The sequence below is a fragment of the Grampus griseus genome (assembly GCF_964374135.1).
Source record: "Grampus griseus genome assembly, chromosome: 2".
Taxonomy (NCBI): domain Eukaryota; kingdom Metazoa; phylum Chordata; class Mammalia; order Artiodactyla; family Delphinidae; genus Grampus; species Grampus griseus.
Genome location: NC_139018.1, coordinates 67,712,418 through 67,738,612, shown reverse-complemented (window position 1 = coordinate 67,738,612; position 26,195 = coordinate 67,712,418). Strand labels below are relative to the sequence as shown.

Here is a 26,195-nt window from a genome sequence, read left to right as displayed (position 1 = left end):
TTTTAGATGTGAGGATGATCTGGTGGTAACGTCAAGATCAGGGTTAGAGAGGTTTTTTTTGTTCGTTTGTTTTTGCCTAACAACATGTTGTCCTTCCTTTCCTTTCTGTAGACTTTTCGGATCAAGGATACATTGTGTGGTCCTTGGCAAAGGAAAATGACACTGTTGTCCCAAGAATCTCATAGGACAACCACATAGTAATCTTGTAAAATGGTCTGTCAGAGGGGGAAAAAAAATTTGTCGCTTTCTAACACTTATCCTCAAAAATGTTATTTGGGACCAGGAACTTTTCCGACCACTCCATTTTCAATCTGTTGCTGGAATAAGGTGATTGGCGCACTTGGCTTTTTGTTTCCCTCAAACGGGGGAAGGAAAGAGGTTAAAAGTCCTGACTCTGCCGCGACAGGTCTCTGGAGACCCAAAGAAACCCCGTACTAAGTATGCGGAGGGTTCGTTTCTTCCTTCCGGCTGTAGCTCGTGTTTAGGCGACGGCGGAGGGGTAAAAACGTCCGGGCTCGGTTAGTGCTTTTATTTTCTCCTTTCCTGGAAGTGAAGAAAATTCAGCATGTCTCGATCCATTTAAGAAACAAGAGGATCCTCTCACGAGCCACCCAGCAGCAACACCAACCCCGCTCCCGCACTTCTCTCTGGACCTAAGTAGGGAGAGAGACAAAAGAAACAGAACGGAAAAAGACCGAGCAGAGAGGAGACCCCGCGGAATAAAAGCGCGGGGGTGCCTCTCCCTTCCCCAACTCCCGCGTCGCCACGGGCCCCGCCTTTCAGGGGGCGGAGCTGAGCCCTCCTTCCGGGTTGCAGGCGGAAGTGGACGAATTTGAATTGTGTGGGCCGTTGGATGGGGCCGTTCCCGGATGGCGTGTGGCGCAGCGCGAGAAGGGAAAAGTGACACAGCCGCTCTGGAACTTCTGCCCAGCGCGCCTCGGTGAGTGGATGGCGGACGGGAAGGAACTGAGTATTCCAGGGGGGAGAAGCGGAATTGTCGGATGGCACAGGGGGTCGGGAGGCGGCACAGTATAGCGGGGGCCTCGGAGTGCCTTTGGGGGTGTCGGGTGGGGGGGCCGGACGTGGGGACTTTGAGAAGTCGGGGCAGACGGTTGGTGCATACATGCCAACCCTATAGAGTACTGACGATTCAGAAGCCAGACCGCCCCCGAGATTAAACCTTGTTTAATCTCTGACTTTCTGGTAATCGCAGTTCAGTATTTACGCTAATTCGTTTCGAACGCTGAAGCTTCAAAAGTAGTTATTGAGAAACCTTTACCGTAAGCAAAAGAATCTTTCTTTATTAAAGATGGAAGGTTGGGGGCAGGTTTAGAATGAAGAGATGCTCTGTAGGGATCCGAGTTCCTCCTAAGAGGAGTAGTCTTTATTACTCTGGACCGCAGGGAATTGACAGTCTTTGAAATGCCTGGTGGGGATTTAAACTGAAATCTGAGTATCCTTTGTGTTCAAAACCCGGGTATTTTTCTTTCACGGTTGTCATTTTTCAGGTAACGCAAAAATCCGAGACTCTTGCTCATTTAAACTGGACATGTTGTAACAGCGGTGATTAACAGGGGTCTTAGTTTGCTAACAATAGGGATGAGTTTTAGTTCCACAGACCTGCCTTTTCACCCCCTTCATTCATTGTTGATCTGGGTTATTGGGGAGTCATTTTGAAGGTACTCTACTAATGTTTCCAGCATCGGGTTTTCTCTGTTTCGGTTTTTTGTTTTGTTTTTAATGACTAACTACCTCAGATATCAAACTCTAACCTTCTAACAAAGTCATGCGTTCTGGAATAATTTAAATGTGTACCCTACATGTAAACTATAAGTGAGCATTTAAGTGTGTAGAAATTTTATATCTTGCCTTATTGAAAACTTGCAGAGTAATTTTGTTGCTTTATAGGATCAAATATTTTATGCTTCTTTTAAGATTTTAACACCAGGGTATCTTACCATATAAATGTATAAATTTCTTTTTAAAAGTAGGACTTAATAATATTCAGAATAAAGATTCCTTCATCCATGCTGGCTACTCCTACTCTCCCATCCCTGGTAATGAACTTTTGTTTCGTTATTAGCCAGGAAAAATAAATTTAAATATTCAGTAGTTATCGTTAAAAATTTAAACATTTTGTGTAGGACTGCAGTAAAGATATAAGCTATACTTTGTTAAGCTTTGCTTATTCAAACCTTAAGGTTCTGTTTATTTCATATAAGCTACCAGCAAATGGTAATTTCCAAAAAAAGTTAGTCTCTACATTTTAATCTGTTCCTTTTCCTTACCTGGACTCTTTTCTTTGGATTTTTGCTCTATCTACCTAAGTCAGTGAGTTTCAACTTTTATTGTGCACACATTACCTTCTAGGGTTTGTCAAGTGCTGATTCCTGTATTTCCGGTCTCAGAGATTCTGATCCCATAGGTCTGGAGGATGGAGTTCTGTAAATTTAACTTGAAGGTTAGAAAACTTGACCAGAATTTTTAAAACACTGACTTGATCTTTCCTAGAGAGGCATTGTAATATGTTTTGGTTAAGGGCAAGAAACTGGACCCAGATTGCTTGCATTTGAATTTCATCTCCATGACTTGGTAGTTGCCTGACCCTAAGGAAGCTGCTTAACCTTTCAATGCTTCAGATTCCCTCAACTATAGTGGAGATAATAACAATACCTATCTTGTAGGGCTGTTGGGAGAATCAAATGAATCAGTACTTATTAAAATCTTAGAATAGTGTGTGACACATAGTAAATGATACATGTATCTCCTATTATATTGAGTAAGCATTGTGCAGTATTTACATACATTATCTCATTAATCTTCACAAATAACACTGAGATATGTACTGGAATTTTCACATAAGAAAACTGAGGCTAAGAGGGGTTCTGTAAATTTGTTCTCACACAGCTAGTAAAATGTTTGAACTGGGGTCAAAAACTAGATTTAGTTAGAAAATTTATAACTCTTACTGATTGATTGATTGTAATGCTTCCTGCCTCTATCTGCAATCTCTCCTTCCAAATATTTCTCGATAAAAATCTCTGATGGCTTCCCATTGTCTACCATATATATTTCAAATTTTTTAGCTTTTCCTTTTTTTTTTTTTTTTATTATTATTTTTTTTTTTACAAAGCCCTTCTCAATCTGGTTCCACCCTCTCTTTTTAAGAATCATCTTCATGGGGGCTTCCCTGGTGGCACGTTGGTTGAGAGTCCGCCTGCCGATGCAGGGGACACGGGTTCGTGCCCCGGTCCGGGAAGATCCCACATGCCGCGGAGCAGCTAGGCCCCTGAACCATGTCCGCTGAGCCTGCGCGTCCGGAGCCTGTGCTCTGCAACGGGAGAGGCCACAGCAGTGAGAGGCCCACGTACCGCAAAAAAAAAAAAAAAAAAAAAGAATCATCTTCATAATTTTCCACCATTTTTTTCCAACCTGTGATGTTCTGTCATACTACCACAATTCTCCAAATCTATCCTCTGTCATGTTTATGCATATTTAGCCATTGACCTTTTTTATTTCTCCTTAAAATTTTATCCAGTGGGTTTCACATACTTTCCTAGACTTCCCCCAGTAGAGTGCTTCTTCCTCAGTGCAGTTTAGTTCTAAACAAAATAGCACTAGACTGAGCGCTCCCATCTTCTTTGTCTCTGTATCTGCAATTCTAGGTGCAGAACAGTAATTAAGTATCCTTACAGTCTGAAACTGTGTGTGTTCAGGGAGTGTAACAGTTTTAACACATTGTATCTTATTAAGCTGAAAAAGTTAAAAATTAAAAGATGACAATATAATTCTGTGTAGGTTAGTAGAGGGATTTTAGTGATAGCACATAGTTTGTAAATTTCACAACTATGGAAAAATAAGTATTGAAATTGTAGGCTCAGAAGACATGTCATATGGGAAAAAATTTAGAGCAGTATTTACTAATATTCACAGAACTCCAAAGACTTTATACATATTTGTCACTTCACCTTTACAGCCATTTTATTATTATCCCTATATTAAGGTGAAGAAACTGAAGCACTGAAAGATTTAGTAACTTTAAAAAAAAAGCTTTTTTTTGTCTGTTTGTTTTTGGGGTTTTTTTGCATTTCATTTCCTGTGCAGGATTTTTTTTATTATTATAAGAATGATATATGTTAAGTGTAATTTAAGAATTAACTTTATAACAGAGAATTAGCCTCATTTGTCCATGAGTGTTCACTTCTACAGTAATTCAATTCTCTCTCTCTCTCTCTCTCTCTATTTTTTGTTGTTGTTTGTTTGTTTGTTTTGGCCACGCCACACAGCATGCGGGATCTTAGTTCCCTGACCAGGGGTCGAACCCGCACCCCCTGCAGTGGAAGTACGGAGTCTTAACCACTGGACTGTCAGGGAAGTCCCAACATTAATTCAATTCTAAATTAAGGAAATATTGGGAAATTAAAACCAGAAAAGTTTGCCTTTCCTTTTCAGTTTGAACAGTTAAGACGGTTACCTGACCTCCTTGCCCACAACCTTTTCTTTAAAAACCTGCCAACGTTGTAGGCACATCATTCTAAGGACCAGTGGGCAGTAGGTAAGGGGTTGGACTAAGGAGCAGATGATCCTAATATGCTCTCATCCCACATACCTTCTCCAGCCAAAGTAGCACCATGTATTTGAATCAGAGCTGAATATCTGATGCAGGCTAAACCATTCACATTGTTTCTTCTTGAATTTGGAATTGTGATACCAAGAAACTATTGGTAACCAAGCTGGAAAGGTCTTTATGTGCTGAGATGACAACGGAATGATGAAGAAACATGAATAGTGGGCATAGGGAGCCAATATATAGAGAGGGAGGGAGGGAAAACCTATTTCTGGAGGACTAGCTATAAAGTAAGTCAATATAAACTTATAACTTGCTTTTACTTTTTCTTAAGACTATATTTTTATTTTTTATTTTTTAAGACAAAACATATAACTTTTGAATATTTTTTTATAAACACATTTTACATGAAGCAAAAAAGTTTAGGGCTTCCCTGGTGGCGCAGTGGTTGAAAGTCCGCCTGCCGATGCAGGGGACACGGGTTCGTGTCCCGGTCTGGGAAGATCCCACAGGCCGCAGAGCGGTTAGGCCCGTGAGCCATGGCCGCTGAGCCTGCGCGTCCGGAGCCTGTGGTCCGCAATGGGAGAGGCCACAACAGTGAGAGGCCCACGTACCAAAAAAAAAAAAAAAAAAAGATGGACAGAAAAGTTTATTCATAACTGTATTAACTAATTAGGGTTTTCAACTTTTTTTTTTAATTAATATTTATTGGAGGGCTTCCCTAGTGGCGCAGTGGTTGAGAGTCCGCCTGCCGATGCAGGGGACATGGGTTCGTGCCCCAGTTCGGGAAGATCCCACATGCCGCGGAGCGGCTGGGCCTGTGAGCCATGGCCGCTGAGCCTGCGCGTCCGGAGCTTGTGCTCCGCAACGGGAGGGGCCACAACAGTGAGAGCCCCACGTACCACACACACACACAAAATATATATATATAGGAGTATAGTTGCTTTATAATGTGTGCTAGCTTCTGCCATACAACAAAGTGAATCAGCTATATGTATACGTATATCCCCTCTTTTTTGGAGTTCCTTCCCATTTAGGTCTCCACAGAGCATTGAGTAGAGTTCCCTGAGCTGTACAGTGGGTTCTCATTAGTTATCTATTTTATACATAGTATCAATAGTGTATTTATCGCAATCCCGATGTCCCAATTCATCCCACCCCCTTTCTTTCCCCCCTTGGTGTCCATATGTTTGCCCTCTACATCTTTGTCTCCATTTCTGCTTTGCTAATAAGAAGGAGTATATTTTTAAAGGAGCAGTTTTAGGTTCACAAAATTGAGGGGAAGATGGTAGATATTTCCCGTGTACCCCACCCCCACACATGCATAACCTCTCCCATTATCAACATCCCACGCTAGGGTGGTACATTTGTTATAACTGATGAGCTTACATTGACACAAGGTAATCACTCAAAGTCTATAGTTTAAATTCTAGTTCACTCTGGGTGTTATACATTCTATGGGTTTGGACAAATGAATGATGACATATATCTATTATTATGGTATCATACACAGTATTTTCACTGTTCTAAAAATCGTATGTGCTTCACCTACTAATCCCTCCTTTGCCCTTTGTAACCACTGATCTTTTTACTGTCTCCATAGTTTTGCCTCTTCCAGAATATCATATAGGTGGAATCATACAGTATGTAGCCTTTTCAGATTGGCTTCTTTAACTTAGTAATATGCATTTAGGTTTCCTCCTTGTCTTTTCATGGCTTGATAGCTTTTTTTTTTCTTAGCACTGAATAATATTTCATTGTCTGGGTGTACCAGAGTTTGTTTATCTGTTCATCTACTGAAGGACATCTTAGGTGCTTCCAGGTTTTGGCAATTATGAATAAAGATGCTGTAAACATGTGTGAAGGTTTTGATGTGGACATAAGTTTTTACCGCCTTTGGGTAAACACCAAGGTGCCTGATTGCGTAACTGAGGTAAATCCTGCTTGGTCGTGGTATATAATTCTTTTTATACATTGTTGAATTTGATTTGCTAAAATTTTATTGTGGCATCTATGTTCCTGAGAGATATGATCTGTGATTGTTTTTTTTTTTTTTCTTGTGATGTTTTTGTCCGGTTTTGGTATTAGGGGAATGCTGGCCTAATGGAATGAGTTAGGAAGTAGTCCCTCTCCTTCTATCTTCTAAAGAGGTCATAGAGAATTGGTGTAATTTCTTCCTTAAATGTTTGGTAGAATTTTCCAGTGAACCCATCTGGGCCTAGTGCTCTCTGTTTTGAAAGATTATTAATTATTGATTCAGTTTCTTTGGTGCAGATATATTCAGATTGTTTATTTTCATTGTGTGAATTTTGGCAAAAAATGTGTCTTTCAAGGAATTGGTCCATTTTATCTAGATTATCAAATTTGTGGGCGGGGAGTTGTTTACAGTATTCCTTTATTATACTTTTTGTTGTTTTTTTTTGGCCATGCTGCGCAGTTTATGGGATCTTAGTTCCCCAACCAGGGATGGAACCGGTGGCCCTGCAGTGGAAGCACGGAGTCCTAACTACTGGACCGCCAGGGAATTCCCTCCTTTATTATACTTTTAATATCCATAGGATCTGTAGTGATACCACTTTTTTCAAATTAATTTCTTTTGGAGTATAGTTGATTTACAATGTTGTGTTAGTTTCTGCTGTGCAGCAAAGTGGATAAGTTATACATATATCCACTCTTTTTTAGATTCTATTCCCATGTAGGTCATTACAGAGTACCGAGTAGAGTTCCCTGTGCTATACAGTAGGTTCTTATTATCTATTTTATATGTAGAAGTGGGTATATGTCAATCCCAATCTCCCAATTTATCCCTTCCCCCCTTCCCCCTTGGTAACCATATGTTTGTTTTTTACATTTGTGATTCTATTTCTTTTTTGTAAATAGGTTCATTTGTACCATTTTTTTAGATTCCACATGTAAGCGAGTGATATCATTTTTTTTGTTTTTGATATTCAGAAGTTGTGTCCTCATTTTTTCTTAGCTTGGCTGGAGGTTTACTGATCTTTCTATAGAACCAGCATTTGGTCTTGTTGATTTTTCTCTATTGATTTCTTATTTTCATTTTCATTGACTTCTGCTCTAATTCTTTTTACTTCTTTTCTTCTTAATTTGGATTTAATTTGCTCTTCTTTTTCTAGTTTCCTAAGGTAGAAACTTAGCTGATTGATTTCTTTTTTTTTTTTTTTTTTTTTGCGGTACGCGGGCCTCTCACTGTTGTGGCCTCTCCCATTGCAGAGCACAGGCTCCGGACGCGCAGGCTCAGCGGCCATGGCTCACGGGCCCAGCCGCTCCGCGGCATGTGGGATCTTCCCGGATCGGGGCAGGAACCCACGTCCCCTGTATCGGCAGGCGGACTCTCAACCACTGCGCCACCAGGGAAGCCCAGCTGATTGATTTTATATCTTCTTTTCTAATATATGCATTTAATGCTATAAATTTGCCTCTAAGCATTACTTCCACAGGATCCCCCAAAATTTTGATAACTGTATTTTCATCTTCATTTAGTTCAAGATATTTTGTGTTTTCTCTTAAGATTTCTTTGACCCTTGTGTTATTTCATCTCCATATATTTGGGGATTTTCCAGTTATCCTTCTGTTATTGATTTCTACTTTAATTCTGTTGTGGTCTGGAGGCAGACAATGTATGATTTCTATTCTTTTAAATTTGTTAAGGTCTGTCTTATGGCCTAGAATGTGGTCTCTCATGGTGAATGTTCATGTAAGCTTGAGAAGAATGTATTCTGTTGTTGTTGGATGAAGTAGACCATTATATCTAGTTGATTGATGATGCTGAGTTCAGCAGTGTCCTTACTGATTTTCTTTGTGCTGGATCTATCCATTTCTGATAGAGGGGATGTTGAGGCCTCCAACTATGGCTGTGTATTCATCTGCCTCTCTTTGCAGTTCTATTAGTTTTTGCCTCATATATTTTAACATTCTGTTGTTAGGTACATACATGTTAAGTATTTTATACCTTCTTGGGAAATTGTCCCCTTTATCATTATGTAATGTCCTTCTTTATTCCTGATAAATTTCCTTACTTTGAAGTCTGCTGTTTCTGAAATTAATATAGCTACTCCTGCTTTCTTTTGATTAATGTTAGCATGGTATATTTTCTCCATCTGTTTACTTTTAATCTATGTATAAAGTGGACATCTTGAGACAACATATAGTTAGGTCTTATTTTTTTATCTACTCTGACAAATCTTTTTTTTTTTAACGTATTTATTGGAGTATAATTGCTTTACAATGGTGTGTTACTTTCTGCTTTATAAGTGAATCAGTTATACATATACATATATCCCCATATCTCTTCCCTCTTGTGTCTCCCTCCCTCCCACCCTCCCTATCCCACCCCTCTAGGTGGTCACAAAGCACCGAGCTGATCTCCCTGTGCTATGCGGCTGCTTCCCACTAGCTATCGGTTTTACATTTGATGCTGTATATATGTCCATGCCACTCTCTCACTTTGTCCCAGCTTACCCTCCCCCCTCCCCGAATCCTCAAGTCCATTCTCTAGTAGGTCTTCGTCTTTAAATCTGTCTTTTACTTTTTTTTTTTTTTTTGCACTACGCGGGCCTCTCACTGTTGTGGCCTCTCCCGTTGCCGGAGCACAGGCTCTGGACGCGCAGGCTCAGCGGCCATGGCTCACGGGCCCAGCCGCTCCGCGGCATGTGGGATCTTCCCGGACCGGGGCACGAATCTGTGTCCCCTGCATCGGCCCGCGGACTCTCAACCACTGCGCCACCAGGGAAGCCCTAAATCTGTCTTTTAATTGGTGCATTTAGACCATTGACGTTCAAAATGATTATTGATATAGTTAGATTAATAACTACCATATTTGTTACTGTTTTCTATTTGTTACCCTTGTTCTTTGTTCCTATATCTGTCTCTACTCTTTTTCTGTCTTTCATAATTTTTTTTTAAACAGGATCTGTCTTTTCATTTATTTATTTTTATTTATTTATTTATTTTTGGCTGCATTGGGTCTTCGTTGTGGCATGTGGGATCTTTGTTGCAGCATGCAGGATCTTTTTTTTTTTTTTTTTGCGGTATGCGGGCCTCTCACTGCTGTGGCCTCTCCCATGGCGGAGCACAGGCTCCGGACACGCAGGTCCAGCGGCCATGGCTCACGGGACCAGCCGCTCTGTGGCATGTGGGATCTTCCCGGACTGGGGCACGAACCCGTGTCCCCTGCATCGGCAGGCGGACTCTCAACCACTGCGCCACCAGGGAAGCCCAAGAATCTTTTTTTGTTGTTGCGGCACGTGGGCTCTTCGTTGCAGTGTGTGGGCTTCTCTCTAGTTGTGGCCTGTGGGTTTTCTCTCTCTAGTTGTGGTGCACGGGCTCCAGAGCGTGTGGGTTCTATAGGTTGCGGTACCAGGGCTCTCTAGTTGAGGTGCGCATGCTCAGTGGTTGTGGTGTGCATGGGCTTAGTTGCCCCGCGGCATGTGGGATCTTAGTTCCCAGACAAGGGATCGAACCTGTGTCCCCTGCATTTGAAGGCGGATTCTTTACCACTGGACAACCAGGGAAGTCCCTGCTTTTTGTGATTTTAACTGAGCATTTTATATGATTTTCTCTCCTTAAGATATCAGTTATACTCTTTTAACTTTTTTTAGTGGTTGCCCTAGAGTTTGCAGTACACAACTAATACATAATCAAATACATTGGTGCTATTTTTATTTTGAATAGACTATTAACTCATTATTAAGAATAAAAAAAAAACAGTTCATTTTACCTTTACTTATTCTTTGCCTGATACTTTATGTAGATCTGAATTTCTGATCTATATCATTTTCTTTCTCTCTCAAGAACATTTAACATTTCTCGCAAGGCAGGTCTACTGGCAAAATATTCCATCAGTTTTTGTTTGAGGAAGTCTTTATTTCTCTTACATTTCTTAAAGGTAATTTCACAGGATACAGAACTCTGGGTTGGTTTTTCTCCTCCCTCCCACCCCCCAATGCTTTAAATATTTCACTCCACTCTCTTTTTGCTTGCATTGTTTCTGAGAAGTTGGATGTAATTCCTGCCTTTGTTCCTCTATAGGTAAGATTTTTTTTTCCCCTGTAGCTTTTTTCAGAATTTTTTTCTTTACCATTGATTTTCTGTAGTTTGAAATGATAGACCTAGGTGTAGTTTTTTGGCAGTTATCCTGCTTGGTTTTCTGGAACTTTCTGGATCTGTGGTTTGGTGCCTGACATTAATTTGTTATTGTTTCAAATATTTCTCCTGTTCCTTTCTCTCTTCTGGTATTCCTAGAACACTTTTGTTACACTGTCTGTGGTTGTCTTACAGTCCTTGGATATTCTGTTGTTTTTTTCAGTTTTTGTCCTCTTTGCTTTTTAGTTTTCAACGTTTCTGTCGAGTTATCTTTAAGTTCAGAGGTCTCTCCTCAGCCTTGTCCCATCTACTAGTAATCCTATCAAACAATTCTTCATTTCCATTAGTATTTTTGATCTCTAGCATTTCTTTCTTAGAATTTCCATTTCTCTTCTTACATTGCCTGTCTGGTCTTGTGTATTGTCTACTTTATCCATTAGTGCCCTTAGCATATTAATCATAATTTCAAATTCCTGTTCTGATAAATCCAACATCCCTGCCATGTTTGGTTCTGATGTTTGCTCTGCCTTTTCAAATTGTGCTTTTTGCTCTTTGATATGTCTTGTAGGTTTTTTCTTGATAGCCAGACATGAGGTACTGAGTAAAAGGAATTGTTGTAAATAAGCCATTAGTACCATGTTGGTAAGGTGTGGAAGAAGGGGAAGTGTTTTATAGTCCTGTGATTTAAGTCTCAGTCTTTTTGTGAGCCTATGCCTCTGGACTTTGAAGTTTACAAGTATCTCAGCTTTTTTCTCCCCTCTTATGTGGGATGGCTACATTATGCTGGAGTTGGGTGTTTCCTTTTCCTGGGTCATTTAGGCTCTGATAATACCCCAGCAGCTTAGGCTCTGGTTAACTAGTTTCTCTTGAGGGCAGGCCTTATTAAGAAGAACAGAGTGCTTTGATGTATTTCAAAATGGCACCTTTTCCCCTCCCCTTGCCAAAATCACAAGGGGATTTTTCTCTGATATTTACTGTGGACCCTCGAGTTCCTGGTGATAAATCTCACAGTATTGTGAGAGGCCCCATGATTGGATGCCCCTTGAGTTTTTAATTCTCAAAGTTTTCCACACTGAGCTTCCAGCAATCAATTAGTCAATTATAGTTCAGGTTTTCCCACTGCAGTGCTGGATCCAACAGCAGTTTCAGCTGGTAACTGCTCAGGTAAGCTGTGACTCCCTGTATTCACCTTTCTCTTCAGTCTTGGAGGCAGTGGCTTGCTGTGTCCTCCCTTCTTACAGATCCAAGAAGTGTTGTTGGTTTTTCAGTCTTTTCAGCTCTTGCTGTTAGGATGGAGGGGTGACTTACAAGCTTCTTACCTGGTGCTTTTCCTTTTAATTTAAATAAATATTTTTATTTTTTAATGGTGGTTGTTAACTTTTAAACATCTGTCTGGTAATATAATAGTATAGAATAAAATTAACCCATTTTAAGAGTATATAGTTCAGTGGGTTTTAGTAATAATATTTCATTATATGAATATTTCACAATTTGTTTTATCAGTTGTCTGTTGATGGGCATTTAGTTTGTTTATGTTTTTGGCTATTACAGGTAAAGCAGCTATGGACATTTGTGTACAGTGAACATATGCCTTTATTTCTCTTGGTTGCATCATATGGTAGATGTCCATTTGACTTTTTTATTGTAATAAAATTCACATTCATAAAATTAACCATTTTGAAGTATACAATTCAGTGCCATTTAGTACATTCACAGTGTTGGGCAACCATCACCTCTATCTAGTTCCAAAACATTTTCATCACCCCAAAAGGAAAACTCATACCCATTAGGCAGTCACTTCGCATTTCCCATTTCGCCATCCCTAGAAACCACAAATCTGCTTTATGTCTCTATGGATTTACCTATTCTAGATATTTCATATAAGTGTGATTATAAAATATCTGACCTTTGTTTCTGGCTTCTTTTACTTAGTATGTTTTTAGGTTCATCCATGTTGTCGCATAAATCAGTACTACATATTTTTTAATAGCAGAATAATATTCTATTGTATGGATATACCACATTTTGTATATCTGTTAATCAGTTGACAGATGAGTTGTATCAGTTTTTTAACTATTGTGAATATGCTGTTATGAACATCTTTGTACAAGTTTTTGTTTGAATACCTGTTTTCAAATCTTTTCAGTAAGTACAGGTTTCCGCAGCCATCTGAAAGTAGAACATTCCTGTGGAACCTTTTGTAGGCTGAAATGGCATAGAGTGAAGAAGTAATTATCTTTTTTTATAAAGGTGAAAATCTTTTTTTTGATTTCTTTGGTTAGCAAAAACAGGTATTAACATAGGCCTTTTGTAAAAGTGAAGTGGCATAAAGGGAACTTTCGACAAGTGGGGAATACCTGTACTTAGTGTGATTGTTGGGTGATGTGGCAACTCTCTGATGTGTTGAGCAACTGCCAAACTGTTGGTCCATAGTAGCTGTACCATTTTACATTCCCATTAGCAATGTATGAGGGTTCCAATTTCTCCATATCCTTTGCAGTGCTTATTTTCCTTTTTTTAAAAAATTATCATCACCTTAGCAGGCATCAAGTGGTATTCTCATTGTTGTTTTCATTTGCATATCCCTCAGGAGTAATGATGTTGAGCATTTTTTCATGTGCTTGTTGACCATTTAAATATTTTCTTTGGAGAAATGTCTATTCAGATCCTTTCCCTATTTTTAAGTTCTGTTATTTGTCTTTTTGTTGTTGAATTCTAATAGTTTCTTACATATTCTGGATATTAGATCCTTATCAAGTATATGATTTTCAAATATTTTCTTCCATTTTGGGGATTGTGTTTTCACTGTCTTGATTACGTAGTCCAGCTTATTTATTTATTTGCTGCTATGATTTTGGTGTCATAAGGAACATAAGGAACTGTTGCCAAATCCAGGGTCATGAAGATTTACATAATACTATGTTTTCTTTTAAGATTTTTATAGTTTTGACTCTTACATACTAAATCTTGGATCCATTTTGAGTTAATTTTTGTATCTAGTGTGAGGTAGAGGTCCAACTTTATTCCTTTACATGAGGCTGCCCACTTGTCACAGCACCATTTGTTGAGGAGACTCTTCTTTCTCCATTGAATGGTTTTGACATCCTTGTTGAAAATTAATTGATCGTATATGTATGCGTTTATTTCTTGACTCTTAACTTTTTCTCTATGTTTTTCCTTATGCCAGTCCCATCCCACCTTTTTTAAATTACTGTAGTTTTGTAGTAAGTTTTCAAATTGGGAAGTATGATTCATTCAACTTTTTCTTCTTACATTGTTTTGACTATTCAAGGTCTCTTGTAATTTCTTATGAACTTTAGGATCAGGTTTTCCATTTCTACAAAAATGGCCATTGGATTTTGATAAGGATTACATTGAATCTGTAGATTGCTTTGGGGAGTATGGCCATCTTAACAATATTAAGTCTTTCAACCATGAACAGAGTTCTTTCCATTTATTTGGGTTCTTTAATTTCTTTTTGCAATATTTAATGGCTTTCAGTGTACAAATTCTTGCACCTCTTTGTTACATCTATTCCTAAGTAGTTCATTCTTTTTGATGGTATTGTAAACGAAATGGATTTCTTAATTTTCTTTATGGATTGTTCTTTGCTATCGTGTAGAAATTTGTCTGATTTTTTGTGTGTTGACCTTGCATCCTGCCACTTTGCTGAATTTGTATATTAACTCACAGTGTTTTATGAATTCATTAGGATTTCCTGCATATAAGATCATGGCTTCTGCAAGAAGAGCTGCTTCTTGCTTTAAGTTTGGATGCCTTTTATTTCTTTTCTTGCCTAATTGTTCTGGCTAGAACTTCAAGTACAATGTTGAATAGATATGGTGAGAGTGAACATCATTGTTTTGCTCTGTATCTTATGTGGAAAGTTTTCAGTTTTTCACCATTGAGTTTGATGTTAGCTGGGTTTTTCAAAGATGCTCTTTATCATGCTGAGGAAGTTGCCTTCTATTCCTAGATTGATGAGTATTTTTTATCATGAAAGAGTGTTGGATTTTGTCAAATGACTAGTCTAGCTAAAGGTTTGTCAATTTAGTTCATCTTTTTAAGGAACCAACTTTTGATTTTACTCTCTTGTTTTTCTTTTCTTTACATTTATCTCCACTCTAATCTTTATGAATTCCTTCCTTCTACTAGGTTTGGTTTTAGTTTGCTCTTCTTTTTCTAGCTCCTTGAGGTATAAAGTTAAGTTATTGATTTGGGATCTTCTATTTCAGTGTCTACATTACAGATATAAATTTCCCTCTGATCACTTTTCGCTGTATACTGTAGATTTTTAGTATGTTATGTTCTCATTTTCATTGGTCTCTAAGTATTTTCTAATTTCCCTGTGGTTTTTTCTTCCCTCTTTTTCTTGTTTAAGATTGTGTTGTTTAATCCCTACATTTTTTTTTTTAATCCCTACATTTTTGAGAATTTTTCAGTGTTCCTTCTTTCATTTGCTTGTTGGCCATGTCCTATTTCTTTTCTGAAGTGTATGTTCAACTCCCAAGCTCATTTTTTGAGGCCAACATTACCCTGATACCAAAGCCAGCTAAAGGCACTACAAGAAAAGAAAACTATAGGCCAATATCCCTGATGAGTATAGATGCAGAAATTCTCAGCAAAACACTAGCAAACTAAATTCAGCAGCACATTAGAAGGATCATACATCATGATCAACCAGGATTTATCCCTGTGTGCACACTAATGGAAGGAGAAATAAAAATCAAAGTCATCTCAAAAGGTGCAGGAAAAACGTTTAACAAAATTTAACATCCCTTCATGATAAAAATTCTCAACAAATTGGGTATAGAAGGGATGTACCTCAACATTATAAGGGCTGTACATGACAAGCCCACAGCTAACATCATACTCAACAGTAAAAGGTTGAAAACTTTTCCTGCAAGATGAGGAACAAGATAGGGTACCCTCTCTCTCCACTCCTATTCAGTATAGTACTGGAAGTCCTAGCCAGGGCAGCCAGGCAAGAAAAAGGCATCCATGTCGGAAAAGAGGAAGTAAAAATGTCTGTTTGCAGATGACATGACCTTATTTATTGAAAATCCTAAGGATCCTACCAAAAAAACTGTTAGAACAGCCACCCAGCTAGAATGAGAGGGAGTTTGGCTTACTTTATTGTGTTAGTTATCTATTGCTGTGTAACAAATCACTCCAAAACTTGGTGCCTTAAAACAACAGACATTTATTATCTGACAGTTTCTGTGGGTCAGAAATTCGGGAGCAGCTTAGCCTTGGGGTGTCCCATGAAGTTGCTCTCAGGCTGTCAGCCAGGCTGCAGTCTTATGAAGGCCTGAGTGGGGTTGGACAATTTACTTCTAAAACGGCTCACTCGTGTGACATGGGTAAATGCCTCAGTTCTTTGCCAAGTAGACATCTCCAAGGAGAACCTTAAAAGAAAGCATTAATGACGTGGCAGCCAGCTTCTACCAATGCAGGTGATCATGACAGAGAGCAAGGAGGAAGTTATAATGCCTTTTATGACCTAGTTACACTTTGTCATTTCTGCCAGGCTTTTTGGTGGAAGTTACTAAGCACAGCCACAGTCAAGGAGAAGGAAATCAGGCTCCACCTTTTGAAGGGGGAGGAGTATCAAACTGAGTGTCACTGACCAAGTGGAGGTAAGCAGTGCAAGAGACTCAGAATACCTCTTGATAGTGGCTTCCTGGAGCTTTCTTCATTAAATTATTAATGATTTCTCAAGGAAGGGGGGAATGCTTTGATATTATTTCTAAGACCAAGACTGTTGTTAAGACTTGGGCTGTTATTGAGATATATACTTACCTAGCATTGTTTTCCTTCTTCCACTTAGGAAGTCTTAAAATTCATGTACTGGAAAGAAAAAAAATGATAAAATCCAACTAAAAATATGTGAATTTTTTTTTCCTGAAGTTTTGTTTTGGAGACTGTTGATTGAAATAAAGAAATTCATCACCAGGATTTAGCAACAAAAGTTTTATTTCAGATGCTGTGGATTAGTAAGAAAGCTGATGTGAACCAGTCAAAAATATGAATTTTGTAATATCTTTAGAACATTATCTGATTCGGGGATAACTTTTTTTTTCTTTTAATTAATTAATTTAATTTATTTATTTTTGGCTGCTATGGGTCTTTGTTGCTGTGCACAGGCTTTCTCTAGTTGTGGAGAGCGGGGGCTACTCTTCATTGTGGTGTGCGGGCTTCTCATTGCGGTGGCTTCTCTTGTTGCGGAGTACGGGCTCTAGGTGCGTGGGCTCCGTAGTTGTGGCTCTCGGGCTCTAGAGCCCAGACTCAGTAGTTGTGGTGCACGGGCTTAGTTGCTCCAGGGTATGTGGGATCTTCCCAGACCAGGGTTTGAACCCGCGTCCCCTGCATTGGCAGGTGGAGTCCTAACCACTACACTACCAGGGAAGCCCTCAAGGGTAACTTTTAATTTGATGTAATCTTTTTTTAAAAAATTAATTTATTTATATTTTCGGCTGCGTTGGGTTTTTGTTGCGGTGCGTGGGCTTCTCACTGTGGTGGCCTCCTCCACTGTGGAGCACAGGCTCCAGGCGCATGGGCTTCAGCAGTTGCAGCACGCAGGCCCAGCAGCTATGGCTCGCGGGCTCCAGAGCGCAGGCTGAGCAGCTGTAGCACATGGGCCCAGCCGCTCCGTGGCATGTGGGATCCTTCCGGACTAGGGCCTGAACCCGAGTCCCCTGCACTGGCAGGGGGACTCCCAACCACTGCGCCACCAGGGAAGTCCCTAATTTGATATAATCTTAAACTTAGAAAAAAGTTATATGAATAGTGAAAGGAACTCCTATATACCCTTTAGACAGGTTCACCGATTATTTATGTTTTGTGACATTTGCCGTATTCTTTCACCTCTCCTAGCCTAGTCAGCCTAAAACCACCGGGGATAAATCTGTAATCTGATAAGGTTAGGTTTGTTGACTCATTGCAGTGAGAGAGGTCCCTGACCCGAGGAACCACAAGGCTTCGCACCGAGCAAAGGGTAAAATAGATTTCTTATAACATGTTGGAGAAGGGTGGCATTGATGTGAAATTTAAATGAAGTAGTGTTTTAATGGGGTCAAAGCGAAGCCAAGGCTGTGTGTGAAAGAGGCAACATCAGATCTGAGCTACGAAGTGGGCCTAGGGTGTTTCCTTGAAAACTACAAAAGGAAGAAGAGGAATGTTGTGTTCAGAAAGCTCTTATCTGTAGTTCTGTACCTCCGTTAGAAACCAAGATTTCTTCTCTCTATCAAAGTTGCTTACTTACATCCTCTTAGCAAAAGTAGGATATTTCAGAAAGTTTACTTAAGTCATTTCCAGTCTTCTTCCCACTTGAGAGACAAGCACTGTTCTAATATTTTTCATGATAGATTAGTTTTGCCTATCCTAGAACTTCATATGAATGGAATGATGTGGATAAGAAGAGTGTACAGTTTCTTTCACTTAGCATATTTATAAGATTCATCTGTTTTGTTGCATCTTGCAGCACTTGTTACCTTTTCATTGCTAAGTAGTATTGCATTTTATTAATATACTTCAGTTTGTTTATCCATTTTCCTGTTGATGGACTTCTAGGCTTCCAGTTTTGGAGTATCATGAAGGTGGCTACTATGAACTTTTTTGTATAAAGTTTTTTGTCTATCTATTTTTTAATTTTTCTTGGATGTATACCTGGGTGTGAAATTCCTACATCAAAGGCTAGGTTCATGGGCATATATGTTTAACTTCTATGAAACTACTAAAACTTTTCAAAATGATTATTCCATTTTGATTATTGTTGATTATTCACATCAACAGTTAATGAGAGTTCCCCGGTTGCTTCATATCCTGTCCAATGTTTCGTGTTGATAGTCTTTTTAATCTTAGCCATTATTATAGGTATAAAATAGTCTTTCATAGTCTTTCATTTTTATCATCCTAATTACTAATGATGTTGAACATCTTTTCATTTGTTTATTGGCCATTTGTATATCTTCCTTTATGAAGTGTCTGTTCATGTCTTTTGCCCATTTCTTTAAATGTTTCCTTTATATTATTGTAAAAGTTCTTTATGTATTCTGGGTATAAGTCTTTGTCAGACACATCTTTTACAAATATTTTCTCCCAGTGTGTGGCATACATAATTCACTTTTTTTTTTTTTTTTACATCTTTATTGGCGTATAATTGCATTACAATGGTGTGTTAGTTTCTGCTTTATAACAAAGTGAATCAGTTATACATATACATATGTTCCCATATCTCTTCCCTCTTGCGTCTCCCTCCCTCCCACCCTCCCTATCCCACCCATCCTGGCGGTCACAAAGCTCGGAGCTTATCTCCCTGTGCTATGCGGCTGCTTCCCACTAGCTATCTACCTTACGTTTGGTGGTGTATATATGTCCATGCCTCTCTCTTGCTTTGTCACAGCTTACCCTTATCCCTCTCCATATCCTCAAGTCCATTCTTTAGTAGGTCTGTGTCTTTATTCCTGTCTTACCCCTAGGTTCTTCATGACATATTTTTTTCCTTAAATTCCATATATATGTGTTAGCATACGGTATTTGTCTTTCTCTTTCTGACTTACTTCACTCTGTATGACAGACTCTAGGTCTATCCACCTCATTACAAATAGCTCAATTTCGTTTCTTTTTATGGCTGAGTAATATTCCATTGTATATATGTGCCACATCTTCTTCATACATTCATCCGATAATGGACACTTAGGTTGTTTCCATCTCCGGGCAATTGTAAATAGAGCTGCAATGAACATTTTGGTACATGACTCTTTTTGAATTATGGTTTTCTCAGGGTATATGCCCAGTAGTGGGATTGCTGGGTCATATGGTAATTCTCTTTGTAGTTTTTTAAGGAACCTCCATACTGTTCTCCACAGTGGCTGTATCAATTTACATTCCCATCAGCAGTGCAAGAGGGGTTCCCTTTTCTCCACACCCTCTCCAGCATCTATTGCTTCTAGATTTTTTGATGATGGCCATTCTGACTGGTGTGAGATGATATCTCATTGTAATTTTGATTTGCATTTCTCTAATGATTAATGAAGTTGAGCATTCTTTCATGTGTTTGTTGGCAGTCTGTATATCTTCTTTGGAGAAATGTCTATTTAGGTCTTCTGCCCATTTTTGGATTGGGTTGTTTGTTTTTTTGTTATTGAGCTGCATGAGCTGCTTGTAAATTTTGGAGATTAATCCTTTGTCAGTTGCTTCATTTGCAAATACTTTCTCCCATTCTGAGGGTTGTCTTTTGGTCTTGTTTATGGTTTCCTTTGCTGTGCAAAAGCTTTGAAGTTTCATTAGGTCCCATTTGTTTATTTTTGTTTTTATTTCCATTACTCTAGGAGGTGGGTCAAAAAGGATCTTGCTGTGATTTATGTCATAGAGTGTTCTGCCTATGTTTTCCTCTAAGAGTTTGATAGTTTCTGGCCTTACATTTAGGTCTTTAATACATTTTGAGCTTATTTTTGTGTATGGTGTTAGGGAGTGTTCTAATCTCGTACTTTTACATGTACCTGTCCAGTTTTCCCAGCACCACTTATTGAAGAGGCTGTCCTTTCTCCACTGTACATTCCTGCCTCCTTTATCAAAGATAAGGTGACCATATGTGCGTGGGTTTATATCTGGGCTTTCTATCCTGTTCCATAGATCTATCTTTCTGTTTTTGTGCCTGTACCATACTGTCTTGATTACTGTAGCTTTGTAGTATAGTCTGAAGTCAGGGAGCCTGATTCCTCCAGCTCCGTTTTTCGTTCTCAAGATTGCTTTGGCTATTCGGGGTCTTTTGTGTTTTCATACAAATTGTGAAATTTTTTGTTCTAGTTCTGTGAAAAAAGCCAGTGGTAGTTTGACAGGGATTGCATTGAATCTATAGATTGCTTTGGGTAGTAGTGTCATTTTCGCAATGTTGATTCTTCCAGTCCAAGAACATGGTATATCTCTCCATCTATTTGTATCATCTTTAATTTCTTTCATCAGGGTCTTATAATTTTCTGCATACAGGTCTTTTGTCACCTTAGGGGGGTTTATTCCTAGATATTTTATTCTTTTTGTTGCAATGGTAAATAGGAGTTTTTTCTTGATTTCACATTCAGATTTTTCATCATTAGTGTATAGGAATGCCAGAGATTTCTGTGCATGAATTTTGTATCCTGCTACTTTACCAAATTCATTGATTAGCTCTAGTAGTTCTCTGGTAGCATCTGTAGGATTCTCTATGTATAGTATCATGTCATCCGCGAACAGTGACAGCTTTACTTCTTCTTTTCCGATTTGGATTCCTTTTATTTCCTCTTCTTCTCTGATTGCTGTGGCTAAAACTTCCAAAACTATGTTGAATAAGAGTGGTGAGAGTGGGCAACCTCTTGTTCCTGATCTTAGTGGAAATGGTTTCAGTTTTTCACCATTGAGAAAGATGTTGGCTGTGGATTTTGTCATATATGGCCTTTATTATGTTGAGGAAAGTTCCCTGTATGCCTACTTTCTGCAGGGTTTTTATCATAAATGGGTGTTGAATTTTGTCAAAAGCTTTCTCTGCATCTATTGAGATGATCATATGGTTTTTCTCCTTCAATTTGTTAATATGGTGTATCACATTGATTGTTTTGCGTATATTGAAGAATCCTTGCATTCCTGGAATAAACCCCACTTGATCATGGTGTATGATCCTTTTAATGTGCTGTTGGATTCTGTCTGCTAGTATTTTGTTGAGGATTTTTGCATCTATGTTCATCAGTGATATTGGCCTGTAGTTTTCTTTCTTTGTGACATCCTTGTCTGGTGTTGGTATCAGGGTGATGGTGGCCTCGTAGAATGAGTTTGGGAGTGTTCCTCCCTCTGCTATATTTTGGAAGAGTTTGAGAAGGATAGGTGTTAGCTCTTCTCTAAATGTTTGATAGAATTCGCCTGTGAAGCCATCTGGTCCTGGGCTTTTGTTTTTGTTTTGTTTTGTTGGAAGATTTTTAATCACAGTTTCAATTTCAGTACTTTTGATTGGTCTGTTCATATATTCTATTTCTTCCTGATTCAGTCTTGGCAGGTTGTGCATTTCTAAGAATTTGTCCATTTCTTCCAGGTTGTCCATTTTATTGGCATAGAGTTGCTTGTAGTAATCTCTCAGGATCTTTCGTATTTCTGCAGTGTCAGTTGTTACTTCTCCTTTTTCATTTCTAATTCTATTGACTTGAGTCTTCTCACTCTTTTTCTTGATGAGTCTGGCTAATGGTTTATCAATTTTGTTTATCTTCTCAAAGAACCAGATTTTAGTTTTATTGATCTTTGCTATCGTTTCCTTCATTTCTTTTTCATTTATTTCTGATCTGATTTTTATGATTTCTTTCCTTCTGCTAACTTTGGGGTTTTTTTGTTCTTCTTTCTCTAATTGCTTTAGGTGCAAGGTGAGGTTGTTTATTCGAGTTGTTTCCTGTTTCTTAAGATAGGATTGTATTGCTATAAACTTCCCTATTAGAACTGCTTTTCCTGCATCCCATAGATTTTGGGTCGTCGTGTCTCCATTGTCATTTGTTTCTAGGTATTTTTTGATTTCCTCTTTGATTTCTTCAGTGATCACTTCGTTATTAAGTAGTGTATTGTTTAGCCTCCATGTGTTTGTATTTTTTACAGATCTTTTCCTGTAATTGATATCTAGTCTCATAGTGTTGTGGTCAGAAAAGATACTTGAAACAATTTCAATTTTCTTAAATTTACCAAGGCTTGACTTGTGACCCAAGATATGATCTGTCCTGGAGAATGTTCCATGAGCACTTGAGAAAAATGTGTATTCTGTTGTTTTTGGATGGAATGCCCTATAAATATCAATTAAGTCCATCTTGTGTAATGTATCATTTAAAGCTTGTGTTTCCTTATTTATATGGTATCTTTTGATGAGTGGAAGCTTTTAGTTTTGATGAAGTATAATGCATTACTTTTTCTTTTAAAACTTTTATAGTTTTAGCTTTTGCAGTAAGGTCTGTGATTCACTTGAAATTAATTTTTATTTATGGTGTAAAGTGTGAATCTCAAGGTTCATTTGTTTTCCATTTGGAGATCCATTTTTTCCAGCATCATTTGTTGAAAAGACTTTTCTTTTTCTCACTGAATTGCTTTGGTACCTTTGTTAAAAATCAAGTGACTGGAAAAGTCTGGGTCTGTTTCTAGGCTCTTTATTTTTGTTCCATTGGTCTATGTGGAATACTGTATATTAGTACACTTTGCAAAACTATATAGAATACTTATTAGATTGGTACAAATAGGAAAAACCTTTTCCGTTCGCGTTTCGATAGCACTGGAGAGCGTTCGTATGATCATCCTGTAGCCGGTGATATTTGGAGCCTTTTCAGCATGGTACTTTATATATTCCTATGTTACTTTTTTTGTGACATGCGAGATTGATGTTCACTTTTATTCTCTTCTGTTGTAAAGATGAGAAAGCACTTGTGTAGTACGGAGTTCTGAGGCTAGTAAGTAAGAAACTTCAGGTACCTTTCTTTAAATAGCATAGGTGTCTATACATATATTATAAAGATCTAGACAGAACTTCATTTCACTGTGCAACCAAGAGAGATGCCTTGGGTCCTTGTATCGATAGTTTGAAGGGAAAGAGGAGGAGAAGACAGAGCCCCATAGAAATTGTGATTTCCTTATAAAGCAAAATTAGTCTATAACCGTGTAAGTTACCTATATTTTGGAACTCAATCATTATTCTGAATTACAGTAAACTTAAAAGTAAGCAGTAGTTGCAATTCATCTGCACAGGAGAGAGGGGTAAGAAATTAGAAGCTGGAGAGATTGGATCTCAAATACAAATCTGTGTTGTTGGGATACTAACTAAATATTATTTATAAGTTAAAATGTTTATGTTTACTCTAGGTGAAGGACTGTTATCGTGTGTTTATGGAATTTTCTTCAATAGATTTGTGAAACTGCTAGAAATTAGAAAGTGTAGGTCTCTGTTCCTGGTATGTCCTGCAGTCCTGGCTCCTTTCCAATATAAATGCCAGTAGTCATCTTAATCTTTTTGATAACTAAAAAACATTCCCTCCAATTTCAACACTGTCCCCAGAATTTACCACCCTTGTTGAGAATTACTGGTCTTAGATTTGGAAAGGTGAGGAAATTAAGTACTAGAGTAAGAAATGATGCAACGTATTTGTAATCATACACTGCCTAAATCTAATTAAAATGGATAATTTGAGAATTTTAAAATTAAAATGGCTGATTGTATATTCTTATTTTTCCTAGTAAAATGAATGAAAGTAAAACTGGAGGCTCACAGAATCCCAGTAAGTAACCATATTTAAAATATTTTCAAATTTATTTTAAAATGTTAAGATATTTTACTCTTGCTTTTTTATTACAATAAATCTTTTTAGACTGGTACTCAAACAATAGGAATGAATTTCCTGATATTCTTAGTTCATGTTTCTGTATACTAAAATAAAATGTCGTGTGTATTCATTTCAACAAAAATCTGCTAGAAAAGGATAATTTGCCGAATATTATTTGTATTCTCTGTGTATTTATCAAGTATGGTTTGTATCTGAATAAAACAGTATTACTTATTTAATAAATATGATTTTTTTACCTTTTTGTGTGATTTTTTTCTTCTTACAAAAGATAAAATGCAGATGAGAACAGTTTAAACAACATATGAAAGTTTAACATGAAAAGGAAAACTTGCCTGTTAGCGCTCACAGCAGTCTTCTCAAACAGATGTAGACCTTTGCTTTTAGTTGTTTTCATTTATTAGTTATAAACAGTACATATTGATTAGCTACTATGGAAGATGGAAATTTTAAATTGTTACTTTATACTCCTTTGCCACTACTTCTCCCTGATCTACCCTTTATAAAATTTATTTTTTGATTCCCTCTCAAAGTATTACAGTTAAAACTCTGTATCTTGACTCTCACTTATAGAGTATCTGATAACTCCATATCATGTTGGATATGGAAATTTGTGCTCTTAAACCTCCTCTACTTTGCTTTCCTGCTTTTACCTACAGACTTCTATCAACTGTGCTAATAGTTCTGAAACTTAGTAATTCATGGACTACCTTCACATATTTGCCAAATGGAAATACTACCTATTACTGTTATTTACTTAATCTTTTTCTTAAGATTGACTCAGTTTTTTACTTACATGAATATGTTCATTTTATTATTGTAACATAACCAGTATCATTTGCTGGAGTATAATAGAAGATGGTCTTAATAAATATAATGAAGTCAGAACAATTTTACTGAATTTTAAACATTAAAATTAAACAACAGCAAAGTACAAATAAAAGAAATAAATAAAGTACAAATAAAATAAATAAATAAAAGGTAACCTACTTATAAAAATGCATGCCTGAAACCTAGTCTGTTCTGTGTCCAAGGGTCTCGGTACTGGGCAAAGGGAGGAGGAGAACAGATGGAAAGCACAGGTCCACAGCATATAGCAGATGCAGCTCCATCCAGCATTCACCTTAAGGACTCCTCTTACATAATCTCAGCTAATTCCTTGTATTCCTCTTCCTCTTGATAGCTGCATGCACACTTACAGCTGAAAGTATAGGCACTGGGGATGAAGAAGTTAAGACAGGAGCTGCTGGTGTAAGAGGTCCAATAAACAAATGGCAATTTGCTGCAATTGATGTGGTCAGGTACTCTGTATGGGGGAGGAAGGGGATCCGAAACCTTTTAAAAGATTGAGGGAAGGGCCTTTCAGTTACTGTTTATTAAGCTGGAGTGAGGGAGGACAAATATGGGGGGATGTTTCACAATACTAAGTATTAGCTCACGCTGTTTCTTTCCAGTCCTGCAGTCTATTTTCTGAGTAGCCTATTAACAGATACAGTATATTTTCAACACATAACATCCATTCTTGATTACATGTATTAGTTAAGGTAAATATGATTAGCTGCTGCAATAGGTAAACCCTGAAGTTTTAATGGTTAATACAGTAAACGTTTATTACTTGGTCAAGTTACAGTTTAACGTGGATTGGTTAGGGGAGATTGGACAGATAGGGAGTTTCTGCTCCACGCAGTAACTTAGATTCACGTTCATTTCATCTTTTATTGGTTTGCCGCCTTGAGATGCTCAGAGTCTTTGCAGCTAGTGATTTTCTTATTGTTTTATTAGTATGGTATTAGAAATTTGCTGAACAGGTAAATATCATAAGATAGAAAGGATTGGTAATTATAGTACTAACATTCAGTTCTATCTGTGTGCCATACCCTTTTAATTATATTGCTGTATACTCTCTCATTTAATCCTCATTAAGGCATAGTTTGAGGTAGGTGCTGCTGTTGTCCTTATTTTTTTTTTTTGCGGTACGTGGGCCTCTCACTGTTGTGGCCTCTCCCATTGCGGAGCACAGGCTCTGGACGCGCAGGCTCAGTGGCCATGGCTCACGGGCCCAGCCGCTCCGCGGCATGTGGGTTCTTCCCAGGCCGGAGCACGAACCCGTGTCCCCTGCATCGGCAGGCGGACTCTCAACCACTGCGCCACCAGGGAAGCCCGTATTATTTTTAAGATGAGGAACTGGAACGATA

The 26,195-nt window shown here is 38.2% G+C and overlaps 1 protein-coding gene across 1 annotated transcript in view; it reads left to right on the top strand.

The window, feature by feature from the left end:
- Positions 1-860: 860 nt before the first annotated feature.
- Positions 861-26,195, top strand: part of G2E3 (G2/M-phase specific E3 ubiquitin protein ligase) — a 65,273-nt gene continuing 39,938 nt past the window's right edge. Inside the window, 2 exon segments of the mRNA XM_082682005.1 lie at positions 861-940; positions 23,897-23,937. Coding sequence (XP_082538131.1) covers positions 870-940; positions 23,897-23,937 — 112 coding nt within the window. The 5' untranslated portion in view covers positions 861-869.